The following is a 13,241-nucleotide window of genomic DNA, read 5'->3' as shown; positions in this document are numbered from 1 at the left end:
ACCAAAAATAAATACATCTCTAAAGGCATCATGAAATCAAATTGTATATTTTTTTAATGGCATATGACTTGCACTGATCATCACCGATACAACAGTTTCTGGCTCCACAAAGTTATTTTAGAGGTTGCGATTTCTTCGAAACAGTTAAAATTGACAATGACTTATTCTGCATTCAGGGACAATAATTCATTCATCTTTTATTAAAGATATAGATTGTTATTTTTAGAAACCACTACCTACTCCACCTAGTAATGGCTGCAAATTTATTTTTAAACTGGATTTTAAATAATTTTAAGTAATACTTTTTATCTTTGCATTTCTTCTCTGCACTTTTGCTATTTTTTAATAATTTTTTTAATATCTTATCACTTTTTTGTTGTAAATCTGTATGCTTTATTATATTGTTTTATTTTTTTATTACTCTGTAAATTTTCTTTGAATTGTCCTGCTATATGAAAGGTGCTGCACAAATAAAGCTGCATCGCTTCGAGGCAGAAATTACTGTAAAATTTATTTTACACAAATATATTTTCCTCTCTGCCTCTCAGGTCAAAGCTGTCGAGAAGACGAGCCGGACAGATGAGGATGTGAAACTCTGATCAAACCTCATGAGAGGACGATGAGCGCAGAGACTAAGATGTACATAGATCCTTGCCCTCATCCCTTTCCTTGTGCTGAGCCCCCACCCCTCACCCCTCATTACCACCGTCACCAACAACCATCTCCCCCTCCGTGCGTCCTCAGTTTATCACTAGTGTCCTCGGCACCTAAAGCGCCCATTTCGTGTCAGGCCTTTGCTGCGGTGTGAGTCTCGTAGTCTGAAGAACCTCTTCAAAAAAAGCTGTCACTGTACTGTACCGGAAATGATTCATAGCTGGAGCGACGGAGAAGGAGGTAGCAACAGTTTTCTTAGCTCAGATTACATACGTATGGTAATGTACTGTAGTTGTTGTCAGTGACACATCGAGCCTTATGCATTTACTCCTTAAAAAAAATGCAGTTTATTTTTACCTAAAGCTGCCATGTCAGTGAGGATCACATTGCTACATCAGTAAATAGAAAAAAAACATGCAGATTCTTCTCTACAGCTATATATACAGTGAACTGGTTTGCATACAGCTAGAAAATACACGCTAGAAGATAAAAAAAAAAGACAGATTAGTGTTACTCTTTAGAATAATTTTATTTCCAGTCCTTGAATCCTGATAATCTGCCTCCTGTTTCCTAAAAAACGTCTTTAGCACACAGCCTGGCAACGGAATGGCATCGTCATGTTCTTGTGATCAATCCATGTCGTTTTTAGCTACGTGTAGGAGCACCAAGGGTATCTACATTCACACGATACGTAATCACCACCGTTAATCCTCCCCATCTAATCTCATTCTCTGCCCGAACTTTGTTTTAAAATGTGATATATTTAGATATTTAACAGCTTTATTATTTATTTCTGCATGTATTTATTTACAAAGACATTTATATTTCTAAAGTAGTCGTAACGTGCAATTTCTGCACACCGCACTTTTTAATATGAGTTCCTTAAATGTTTGAATAATAGTCCCCCCCATGCAGTTATAATAACTTTATGATTGGCCACTTTCTTTATGCTGAAGATTACTTGAATTTTACTATCCCCTTTAAGAGTAGGATAGTCCCACTTGACCTTTGACCCGACTAATATACATCTTTAAAAAAAAAAGGCCAATATGCTGTTAGGTAGAGAATATAACACAAAGCTACCTTGTTAAGATCAAAAGTATAAACTGTTGCTCACAGAATAAGAAACCGGTTTTCTGAATGATATGTATATTGATTAAATGTAGTGCCTCTCTTTTCAATCATACTGTACAGTATGCCTCTGCACCAGTTGCTTTGAAACTACATCCTCCATGCTGCTATAATGCTGTTCTGGGAGTGTCTGCAGATCATATCACATCACCATCCTGATCATCATCACATATTCAGACAAAAACGTTTGAGTTGTTTTAATGTTACATATCTAATGTGGCAGTCAGCTGGCATACCATAATGTCCATAACACAGAGTATACTTCATGTTTGCATGCTGAAAAAATGTACATATTTCCAGATCATGCTGTGAATTGGAAAAAAGAAATCAAAGTGCATGATGAAGGACAGTTTTTATCCTGCTTGTGAGTTGTGTGATAGATGAGCATGCCTCAGGTCAGCCAGCCTTAGAGAGCACGCTCAGTGACATTTCACTTAAATACCAGGACAACATCTCAAAGCATTTAACTCTTTCCCAAAAGTGCAATGATAATTTTTGCTCATTATGTTTTTTATTTCTGCTGTTGAGGTAATCCATGCAACACCTTACTCTGTTTTAAAGGGTAAGTTCAGTATTTTTCAACCTGGAGCCTTTTTTCTCATGTTTTTGTCTCTAAATAACTAATGGGAACAACTATGTTTAAAACTGGTCCAGCACATGTTCGCAATGTGAAATTACATCCACTAAAAGTATTTGTTTTCGCCGCTGACGGGCTCAGATTACTATTTAAATATCTGACAATTTATGTAAAGGATCCCAACAGAGAAAGACCTTTTTATGACATAAGAAGATCTTTTGTATCTAACCAGAAACAGCACCCAAAGTCATCATCACCAAATTCACCAGACCCCATTTAAATAAACCGGGATTTTATCTTTATTTAAGTCGACAGAAACAAAATCAAACTCATAAAAACCTTCTTGGTCAAGGTGAGGCAGGTCCATAAAAAGTCTTTAAAGTTCTTAAACATTTACTGACAAAAGGCCTTGAAAAGTATGAAATTGTATAAAATTTAGATTGAATGGGTCTTGAATGTTTTTAGTCATGTCAATGTGAGAATTCAGGAAATGTCATTTTAACCTGAGGGAAACACGACTCGATAGCAGAGCAGACTTTGTTCACGTAATTAGTCTGCATCATTAAACTTAAGCCCGCTTAGGTTAGTGTTTTCTTGGAAAGAGCGTATTTTCACTTCTGTTGTGAACTTACTTTACAAGTTTGGTCTTGATTTTAATTTTAACTGGTGTTAAAAAGGCCTTGAAAAGCCTTATATTTAACTTGTTTATACCTGCAGACGGAGTCTGCTGGTTTGGCGATAGCGATTTCGGGGCAGTCTCTGGTTAAACAGAAGGGATCTTAATCTTTACTAAAAAGTCTATCTTTGTCGGGATCCTTTCCATATTGTCATCAAACACTTAGAATAACAATCTGAACCCAACAGTGGCAAAAACAAGCACTTTCAGCAGACGTAAATTCATGATGCAAACATACCCTGAGTGGTTACATTGCAGCATGTATCGCTCTCTCCCATTACTGGACCATTTTTTGAAATTCGTTAGTCTTTTAGACACAAAAACACATAAAAATAGGGTGCAGATTTAGATAATAATACTTCCTGAAGTTGTAAAGTATTCTGTGTGTTGTGGACATACTCTGAAATAATCCAATCGAAACATTTTAAAGCCCTACATGCGTGCACAGCTGTCTGTTGTGTCTAATCAAACAGATATTTTCTGTTTTTTTGTGTAATAAATAAGTCCTGTGATCAATGTTATGATCAAAGTCTACGACAGACTTTCTTGGCGGAGGCTGCAGTTTGTATTGTATCCAGCTTAGAGCATCGTCGTCGAGGGAACACCCTGCTGTACTGTGCGTCACACTTTCTCAAGCACTCATTTCTGTCTCATTTCATTTATCTTTCAAATGTGAGCCCGGGGATTGCTCCAGTCTGATGTTGAGATCATTCCTCTTGTTTTTCATTGGGCCTTTTAACGTGCGTTACATTTGAGCCAACCAAAGTTTTCTTGGTGCAGTCACATTAAAGAAAAAAAAAATCACACTGAATGTACATTGATATTTGAAAATACTTATTCTTGTCCTCTGTTTTCACAGTTGGGTTCCTTATTGATTGTAGTTTGGTTACTATCAGGGAACCAGGTGGAGTTTGTGGGATATACCTGTAATAATCTGTCCACTGGTGTGTGAGGGGAGGCTGCTTCATTAAGGCCCTTTTTTCGGCATTGCAGCTTGTTCAGAGTGATGCTGTAACTGTTCTGTCACTCTTTCACTCTTATTTCAATATCCACCATCGTGCGCTGACAGCCTTCACAAATTCTACTTTTTCTAATCCCTCCCCTTTGAAGGATATCATTTACATTTTTGTGCTTCCACATTTTTTTAATTTTTTTTTTTTTCAGAATTTCACTGGCACATTTCTTTTTATTCCCTTCTTGAAATGATTTTTGCATTGTATATAAACATGATTGCTGTGAACAGTGTATTATAAAGTTGCACCCATTTACAAAATCCTAAATGGGCAGTAGTTCAGTCAGTGTCTCTGAGTGTTGGAGTTTAGCGTCAAATGTTTGTGTACACTAAACACATTGTCATATATTAAATAAACATGGAAATTATGCAACACAAAGAAATCGACTCCTCTTCTTTATGAATCTTCAGCATTTGTTTTTGTTAACTGATGACAAAGAATTTATTTATCATTAAATTTTCATTATGGTTATTCTTCTATCTTTGGATAATCCTTATTGGACTTCTTGTTTTCACCACTGGAGCAGAATCCAGAGTTGCCATGTCTGCATGCTGGTGTTCTTTGACTGTATTTTTTCACACTTTTATCTTAATTCTGCTAAATTCTCATCTAATTTACAAGATTGAGTTTGTCCTCGCCTTTTAGCTATCATGACAGATACCCTGACTCTCGGGGACTTTCAAACCCTGAACAGCTGTCAGTAAACAATTTACTCTTCCAATTAAATATTACAGGTAAAAACAGACAAACAAACAAACGTTAAAAAGCTGGGTGGTTTTCTTTCATTTATGTTCTTAATTTATATGAATTTAATTCATAATGTAAATCACACTTTGTTATAAAAAAAAGTTTAACTCTTAAAGCCAGTGGTGAAATGTAACTAAGTATATTTACTTAGGCACTGTACTGAAGTACAAATTTAAGATACCTGTACTTTACTTAAATCTTTTTGTAATCCGACTTTATTCTTTTACAAAATTAAGGAGGTAAATATTGTACATTTTACCTCACTAAACAAATCTGATTAAGTCACTAGTTACTTAGTAAATTAAGAATTTTGCATTTAAAAAATAAACTTCAGTGTGCAAAATATGATGTTTATTAAACATGTAACTACTTATAGTTCATACAAGCACAGCTGAAATCATTAGTTGATTAATCAATTAGCTAATCAACATACTGGGTGTTTTTTTTCTAAATTGGGTACTTTAGCAACCATTTTAATAAACATTTATCTGATAGCGTGAGTTAATAGTTACTTTACAAATTAAGATTTTTGCATTAAAAAATGAGAATGTTGTATAAAAAATGATGTTTTGTTATCTGTAACTACCCAATAGTTTATACAAGTACAGCTGAAATGATAAGTCGATTAATCAGATTGGTTTTTCTGTTTGTTTTTTTTTCTAAATTGGGTACTTACTTAAATTATTTTAAAAAACATTTAAAACATTTCAGTCTTTTTATTTTATTTTTTTAAATTTTAAATTTTAGGGCGTGTTTTCTTCTAGATTTTTCTGAACTGGGTACTCTTACTTTTCATACTTTAAGTACATTTCTTGATTATACTAACTTACTTGTATTCATTTCTAATGTAAGACTTTTAACTGAGTATTTTCAAAGTGTGATGTCAGTACTTTTACTTAATTAAAGTATCTGAATACTGTCTCCACCGCTGCTTTCAGCCTTCAGTATAAATATTTTTGAGTCTCTGAGCCTTTATTTTGACAGACCTGGCAACCCAGCGGAGCAGCGCCGCATCCAAACCGGATTAGCTGTTAGCTAATGATTGATACACACCGGCATTAAATCTGTTCAGGACACCTTCGCATCACTTCACAAGGTGAGTCACAAAGACAACAGCTTCATCTTAACTTTTCATACGAAGGACAAAATATGTGACTCGTGTTGAGAGCTTTGAATCAGATAAACAGTTAATTGTGTGTTAATCTGGCTAGCAGGAATCAGTTAGCAGCGCTTGCTAGCTTTAGCTAAAGTTGACAGATGTTTCCGGCAGTAAATTAGCGATATGAGACTAAATGTAACTCGGCAGGTGCAGTAGACAGTGCTATGGGTGAGACAGGTTGTTTTTTAATGCCTCACTTTCCCTGTTCTTAGTTAACAGTCAGTATTTTAGTTGCCAGGAAGAAACGCGTCTCTTTCACAGAGTAAATAACCTGTCAGCCTGTCTGCTGCTGACAGCGAGGAGGACGCTGACAGGAGACACATTTGGGTTACATCAGCGCTAAATAATGGCTAAAAATGTGTCATAAACCTGTATAGACTCTGACATACACAGCTGGCATTTATTCACGTAGTGCGTGGTGATAATAATAGTCACAATTTGAGCATAAAGCAAGTTTGAACCAGTTTAACCCCTCAGTGGCGGACTCAGGATGTCAGAGGGACAGGGGCGAAAACAATGGAAGAGGCACCAACTGCATGTGTGGGGCACCAACGTGCAGAAATATTTTTATCATGCAGCCTAGCACTGGACAATGTAAAGATATTATATTGTGTCAAGATATGAGAACATATATCCTCTTAGATACTGGATATTGTGTATAATTCTTGACATATAACCAACAAAACTCACATTAGAAACCAATAAATATTCATACAGGATACAGGATTACAGCAAAACAACAGATAACTGGTGAAATCCCACCGCACCATTATTTAACAGCTGGAAGTACAAAAAACATTTCAGGAATGGAAAAACTGATATATAGAATTAGAAATCAAGAGTTTAAAGCACTTAAAATGTTGGAATAAATTGATTAAATACATTAGTAAGATTTGAACAGTATTTTTCTCCCATTAAGCCTTGCTTGTTTGTATTCTTTCTTTCCTTTTTTATACTTTTTTATTTGTTTGTTTATCTCTTCCATATAGACAAATTATTATTATTATTTATTATTATTATTATTATTATTATTTATTATTTATTTATTTATAGGGATGCACAATAATTATTGGGACTGATAATTATCCACAGGAGTGTTATGGCCCAACAATCTGATGACATCACCTCACGAAATGGTCTCATCTTCACCGACCGTACATCTCAACATCATTCAGAGATGAATCAAGACAGGTAGGATGTTTTTTTCTTTAAGATATTATTTGGGGCTTTTTTGCCTTTATGGGATCGCCCCTGGCCCACATTCGATTTAAGCTGCAGATCGCTGTAGTGCTGTAGTTTTCTTCAGTGTATAAACAGCTGAAAATAAGAACTTCTGTGTTTTCGTTACCTTAGAATGAGCCGTTATATCTACACAGGGAGCAGGTTCTCGTCTACTGAAATCGCCATGTTGCACCGCCATTTCTACGGTAGACCAGAACAGACAAACTAAACACTGGCTCTATAAGGGCCATTCACATTTTCAAGGTACAAGGTAGATTTATTATTTATTTCTCATCGGTCACTGTAAGTAGAAGCCCCTTTGTGACGAACAGCGTCGTGAAAAGACCAAATTTTAAATGTGAAAGTGTTTTTACTGGTTTTAATCACCTGCTCCATTTGTTTTCGAGAAGAACAGACCTCTGTGGATAACTCAGCTCACAGTCAAAACCTCCTCAACAATGAACACTGAAATAATTTTAATTAAGTGAAGTTTGAGCTGGTTGCAATCTCATTCATCACCATTAGATGTAACGAAATCGTCCCAAATCTTACACACTGTTCCTTCAATGCAGTATGAAATCAGATGAGAAAGTTTCTCTTTTATGTACTTCATGTGATACAGGATCTACATGGACTACAATGCCACAACTCCGCTGGACCCAGAGGTGATCCAGGCCATTTCTGAAGCCCTCCAGGATGCCTGGGGAAACCCAAGCAGCAATTATATAGCAGGTGAAGAAAAATTAAATACAAATAAAAATGCCTTTAATTATGTATATAAATATATAGCGAGATTTGGTTTTATATGACTTTGTAATATTATTTAATTTACTTTTCTAAATTTTTTTTGGTTTAAGAAGAAGAACAAAACAACAAAAAGAGGAGTATTGATGAAATGATGGTTTAAAACAGTTTCATTCATATTAAGATTGTATTAGTGTGACTGGTCAGTAACAAAAAAATCAATAACAAAAAAACTGACAGTGGTGATTCTATGTAATACTCTGAAAATTAAAAGAAATAAAATTAAAATTTTAAAAAAGCCTTGAAATTAATGATGAAACTGTAAGCAAGGGTGTGTAAATTAATCTCCTTTAATTAACTAATGCTGCTTTTCTCTAAATTGCTTGCTCAGCATCCAGCCGATAATGTTGTATTAAAGTGTGCAAACAGAAAAAAAATACTTATATTATATAAACTTATTTTATTTCTAGGTGTTAAAGCCAAGGCAATAATAAATCAGTCCAGAGAGAATATCGCCAGGATGGTTGGAGGTAAAGCAGAAGACATCGTCTTCACATCAGGTGGAACCGAGGTAATCAGCACTGGTGGTGCACTTGATCAGCTACACCAGTTTTGTGTAATGCTGTAAAATGTGCAGATTAGTGGTGTCATTCATGCAATGGTGATTCATAGCAAATAAATCTTTTTCAGGCTAATAATCTGATGCTCCACACTGCAGTGGAGCACTTCAGGAGGAGCTGCAGGGCTGCACAGGAAGGTGAAGGACACCAGAATGGAAGCGGTGACCTTCCTCACATTATCACCTCGAATGTGGAGCATGACTCAGTCAAACTGGTCGCTGAGCACCTACAGAAAGACGGCAAGGCAGGTAGGAGATTCTCTTAAGTTTATCCAGATTACTACCAGTAGAAAAATATATATTTTTTTTTTAACACTAAAAGGGGCAGAATCCCATACCTACTAAAAAGACTGTTAGGATATCTTTTTTGTTTTTTAAGAAAGAACCAAATTGTACATTTTAACAAGTGTAATTATACTTTTTTTGCTATTATTATTTTGGATGTTCCATTTAGTCACATTATTTTATATCAGACATGTTCTATATAGCCTAATTCTTTTTCATTTTTACCTTATTTAGGTGGAGGCTCCAACTAAACCCAATGCCTTTTCTGTCTGTCCCTACGCGACATGTCTTTGTCATTCCTGTGTATTTCTTTAATTGGGAAAAAAATTGTTAACACTGCTATTTGTAGAAGCCTCTTTCAGAGAAGTTGGTGTCAAAATTTTAGAGCTTAAACACATTTTCAGCTAGTTATGGGCACTGAAAAAGACAGTGTTACAGTTGTCTCTAGTCTCCTCCTACTTTTTGTCAGCCGGGAGCGGATCTGGATGATCCATCTGTGATGAAAGTTGGCGTTGAGGATGAGGATGAAACATTTGTGGCCACTCTCAAAGTTTTACTTTTGGACAGAGACCATGATAGTTGCCAAGTAACCAAGATGCAGCTGCCACAGTGCGAAAATATATCAAATTAACAACAGCAAAATCTGTGCGGTTATTATGACTGCCTCTGCCCAAAATAGGTAAAAATTATCACATTTTCTTTGCCTTTTGTGCAATTTGTATAAATAATGTTTTAAATGAAAATACATACCTTTTTAGTAAAATTCAGCAGCACTGAAGTTTTTAATTAAAAAAAGTTATAGCCTGTGACAAATAATGTGTAAAAATAAATATGAAAACTGCCAAAATGACTGTCATGGCCGTTCTAGTGTTAACAGTCAGGCTTTATTTAAACAACTAACCAAGCTTCGTTATGTTTGCTTTCTCTTCTGCTTTTTTTTGTCACAGAGGTGACGTTTGTTCCTGTGTCTAAGCTGACAGCCCGTGTTGAGGTGGAGGATGTCATTGCTGCGGTTCGTCCAAACACTTGTCTCATCTCCATCATGTTGGCTAATAATGAGACAGGAGTCATCATGGTAAGAAGGACATGTACGGCCCATAAGTCCATCATTGACATGCCAGTGTAAATTTATAAAATCACAAAAATACTATGAGCTTTGCATGTTGAAACATTTTCCTCTTTCAGCCGCTCCAAGAGATCTGCCAGAGAATAAAGTCTCTCAATAAGCAGCGCGATCGGCTCAGGATCCTGCTCCACACTGATGCTGCTCAGGCTCTGGGGAAAATCCGAGTCGATGTCTGTGAACTGGGAGTGGATTATCTCACCATCGTGGGACACAAGGTCAGGCATGTGTTGTGTGAATTATGTAGATTTGGCATCACAAAAGAAACATGAAAACATGTCATTGACAAAGTTTGTGACGTTTGTAGTTCTACGCCCCTCGGATTGGTGCTCTGTATGTAAACGGCCCCGGAGCGAGAACACCTTTATATCCGATGCTGTTTGGAGGAGGACAGGAGAGAAACTTCAGACCAGGGTAACACACCATATGAGGAATAATTAATCAAGTACCAAACAGGCATGAGACAACAGTCAGAATGTAAATATAAGGGTCTATTTTCTCTCTTTCTTAATTCCACAGCACAGAAAACACACCAATGATTGCTGGTCTTGGAAAGGTATGTTTTCTGCTATATATTTGTGTTACTGGAATTCAATTTTTTAAGGTTTTAGAGCATTTGACAAAAGCTTACACTGAAAAAAAATCCTCTAGATGAGTCTTGTCTTCGTGATTTGATGGTGTATGTATGAGCAAGAAAATTAGTGTCTTGGCTTTTCACAGTATGGAAAAGTATGGAATTTGATTTGAGTAATTTCCAAGTCGGGATAAGTATGGGAAAAAAGAGAAAGAATATTTAAAATATTTGTTTACAGATTTCTCTATTCTGTTTTCTTAGGTATATAATTCTGAATTTATGGAAATAAATTGATCATACAAGTATTTTTAGCACCAATGATGGTTTCTGTCATTTTTGGTAGTTCTGTTGGCCTATAATGTTTGTTCAATGATGCATTTTTTTTGTTTTCATAAAAACCAGTGATATGATGTTATCAAAAGGGGGTTTATCGTCATGATTGACAGCTGTGTGCATCAAATAGTGAGCACAAGTTCAGTGGCGCTCGTCAGGATTTGATGGACGGGAACTTGATACTACGGAGATCACGACTGCACAGACTCTGGCTCTAAATGACATCACTGGGAGCAACATGGCAGTGGCTGTCTCTGGGATATTTTGGCTTCATTTTTTAGACCTGTATAGCTGTAGTTACATTTTTATGAAGTCTATACAACACGTCCCTACAGCCTGCGCCCACCAGCAGTACAAGACAAACCGACACTTGAGTTAAATCACTACATCAAGATTTGTAGTGACTAAATATTAGGCCAAATGTAGAAAATAATCCACTCTATCCATTTACTTTATTTAGGACCTGATTTACCTTGTAAATAAGGAAATGTAACCCTTACCATTACCCTAGTGCTAACCCTATCTGCCTCTTTTTTAACCTTTTTTTGAAAAACAATTTCTGCAGCTCTTTTTTTTTTACACTCATAGCTAGCTAAACAATAAGTAACCACTTTGTAAAACTGATTTATTATGTGTCTGTTAGGCTGCAGAATTGGTGACCTCTAATCTGTCAGATTATGAGAGTCACATGCGAAGCACCAAACTTTACTTGGAAGAACAACTGAAGGTAAGTTTGATTATACTTAGAGATGAAAAATGTCTTATTCTCTGACTGTAGATGAATATCAGTTTATAGTGTGATTGAGGTTATTTGAAATACTGTAGCATGACTGCGGTTCACAGGGATTTTTTGTGTATTGACACTGACATTTTTGTTCATTGAAAAAATTATAACCTACATTCAGGGTTCCTGAGGATCCTTAAAAAGTCTTACAGGGCCTTTAATTTAATAATCTAAAAATAAGGCCTCTTCAATCTGTCTTTTACAAGTCTTAAAAATGGGAAACGTTTGAAGAATGATTTTATTAATCCCTTTTTGTGACGTTGCATTGCAGAATCTTAAGATAGTGGGTAACAACTTTTATTTGTAACATAAAACATACATTTTCTGGTGCCATTAATGCAAGAGTAATATGTTATAATTAATATTAGAAAAATTAACCAAATTACTCTTGCATTAATGGCACCAGAAAATGTATGTTTTATGTTACAATAAATATTGGGCTAACATTGTCCTGAACCTTAAACAAATGATGTACATGCATGTTTTCTTTTTCTTTAATTTTGGTTATTGTAAGATTGGTCTTAAATTTCATTTTGAGGGGCACGAAAAAGTCTCAAAAAGTCTTAAATCTAACCTGCTTTAAGCCGTAGGAACTCTGTACATTATTAGAATTTCTTTGCTTCCATTTTATACTTTAAAAAACAAACCATCAGATGTTTTCCTCCTCAGGCCGTCTTTAAAGACAAGATCCACTTCAACAGCCGCTACCCTGGTTCTGATGTCCTCCCTAACACATGTAACGTGTCCATCCTGGGTCCAACATTACAAGGTGACGTCATGACTCTTCCGTCTCTGTCCTATGTCTGTTTTGGCCAGCCGGTCCAAAACAGTGTCCTCTAACTCTACACCAATGTTAGCAGAGATGGTTCATGACCTGCACGGGGCTATTTGTAAACTACAGAGGCTCTGAATGATTAATCCCGCTCTCTCCTGCTTTAGGTTGGAGGGTATTGTCCAACTGTAGGAGGCTGCTGGCCAGCGTCGGCGCCGCCTGCCACTCAGACTGTGGAAACAGGTACAAGAGCCCCCCTTTCACCTGTTATCCTTTTGTTTGGACGTTGTTTGGTTACATAACTCCCCTGCTCTGTACTCTGTGTCTGTCCATCAGGCCGTCCCATATCCTGCTGAGCTGTGGCGTCCCCTCAGAGGTGGCAGGTAACGCGCTGAGGTTGAGCGTGGGCAGAGGGACGACCAGAGCGGATGTGGACGCAGTTGTGGAGGATCTGAGGAAAACTGTGCAGCTGCTGCAAGAAAAGGACTGATCGCCCACAAACAGGTCAAATCAGGATGTGCAGAAATAAAAATACTGCATTTATTGTTACTTTTAAGTGACATCAGACAACTTTTAAGCTTTATCTGCTAGCTTTTCAAAATGGTGTTTGGTGACGCTGCTGTTACAAAAACAACCAGATCGCTTTCTGCTTTTCCTCATAGCCTAGCTACTACATTTTACCTAACTTAACCTGGTGGTATCTTCAAAATCTCAACCATCATCATGCTTATTAACCCTTTGAAACCTGGATTAGCATTCATTTTCTTGTGTTGTGTTCAGATGCATTTAAAAAGCATTTAAATCTTTGAACCCTGAGCAAATTGGTTTG

At 36.4% G+C, this 13,241-nt stretch overlaps 2 protein-coding genes across 2 annotated transcripts in view; both read left to right on the top strand.

Moving 5' to 3' along the window:
- kif1aa (kinesin family member 1Aa) overlaps nt 1–4,418 on the top strand; it is a 69,567-nt gene extending 65,149 nt beyond the window's left edge. Inside the window, 1 exon segment of the mRNA XM_042483707.1 lies at nt 549–4,418. Coding sequence (XP_042339641.1) covers nt 549–591 — 43 coding nt within the window. The 3' untranslated portion in view covers nt 592–4,418.
- A 1,387-nt stretch (nt 4,419–5,805) lies between these two features.
- scly (selenocysteine lyase) lies at nt 5,806–13,214 on the top strand. The gene is made up of 13 exons (XM_042483835.1): nt 5,806–5,894; nt 7,050–7,148; nt 7,801–7,910; nt 8,393–8,493; nt 8,613–8,790; nt 9,774–9,901; nt 10,012–10,167; nt 10,257–10,363; nt 10,469–10,505; nt 11,500–11,583; nt 12,310–12,409; nt 12,580–12,655; nt 12,749–13,214. The coding sequence occupies exons 2-13, from the start codon at nt 7,057–7,059 to the stop codon at nt 12,900–12,902; spliced, it is 1,323 nt and encodes a 440-aa protein (XP_042339769.1). The 5' UTR covers nt 5,806–5,894; nt 7,050–7,056; the 3' UTR covers nt 12,903–13,214.
- Nucleotides 13,215–13,241: the final 27 nt, after the last annotated feature.

The sequence above is a fragment of the Plectropomus leopardus genome, chromosome 3 (assembly GCF_008729295.1).
Source record: "Plectropomus leopardus isolate mb chromosome 3, YSFRI_Pleo_2.0, whole genome shotgun sequence".
Lineage (NCBI taxonomy): Eukaryota > Metazoa > Chordata > Actinopteri > Perciformes > Serranidae > Plectropomus > Plectropomus leopardus.
Note: the sequence above shows the minus strand (reverse complement) of the source record. Positions and strands in the feature narration are given on the sequence as shown.

Coding starts and splice junctions, on each gene's coding strand:
- scly (XM_042483835.1), top strand. CDS start 7,057: ATGGCCCAACAATCTGATGACATCACCTCACGAAATGGTCTCATCTTC. Junction 10,506..11,499: donor TGATTGCTGGTCTTGGAAAG/GTATGTTTTCTG, acceptor TGTGTCTGTTAG/GCTGCAGAATTGGTGACCTC. Junction 11,584..12,309: donor ACTTGGAAGAACAACTGAAG/GTAAGTTTGATT, acceptor TTTCCTCCTCAG/GCCGTCTTTAAAGACAAGAT.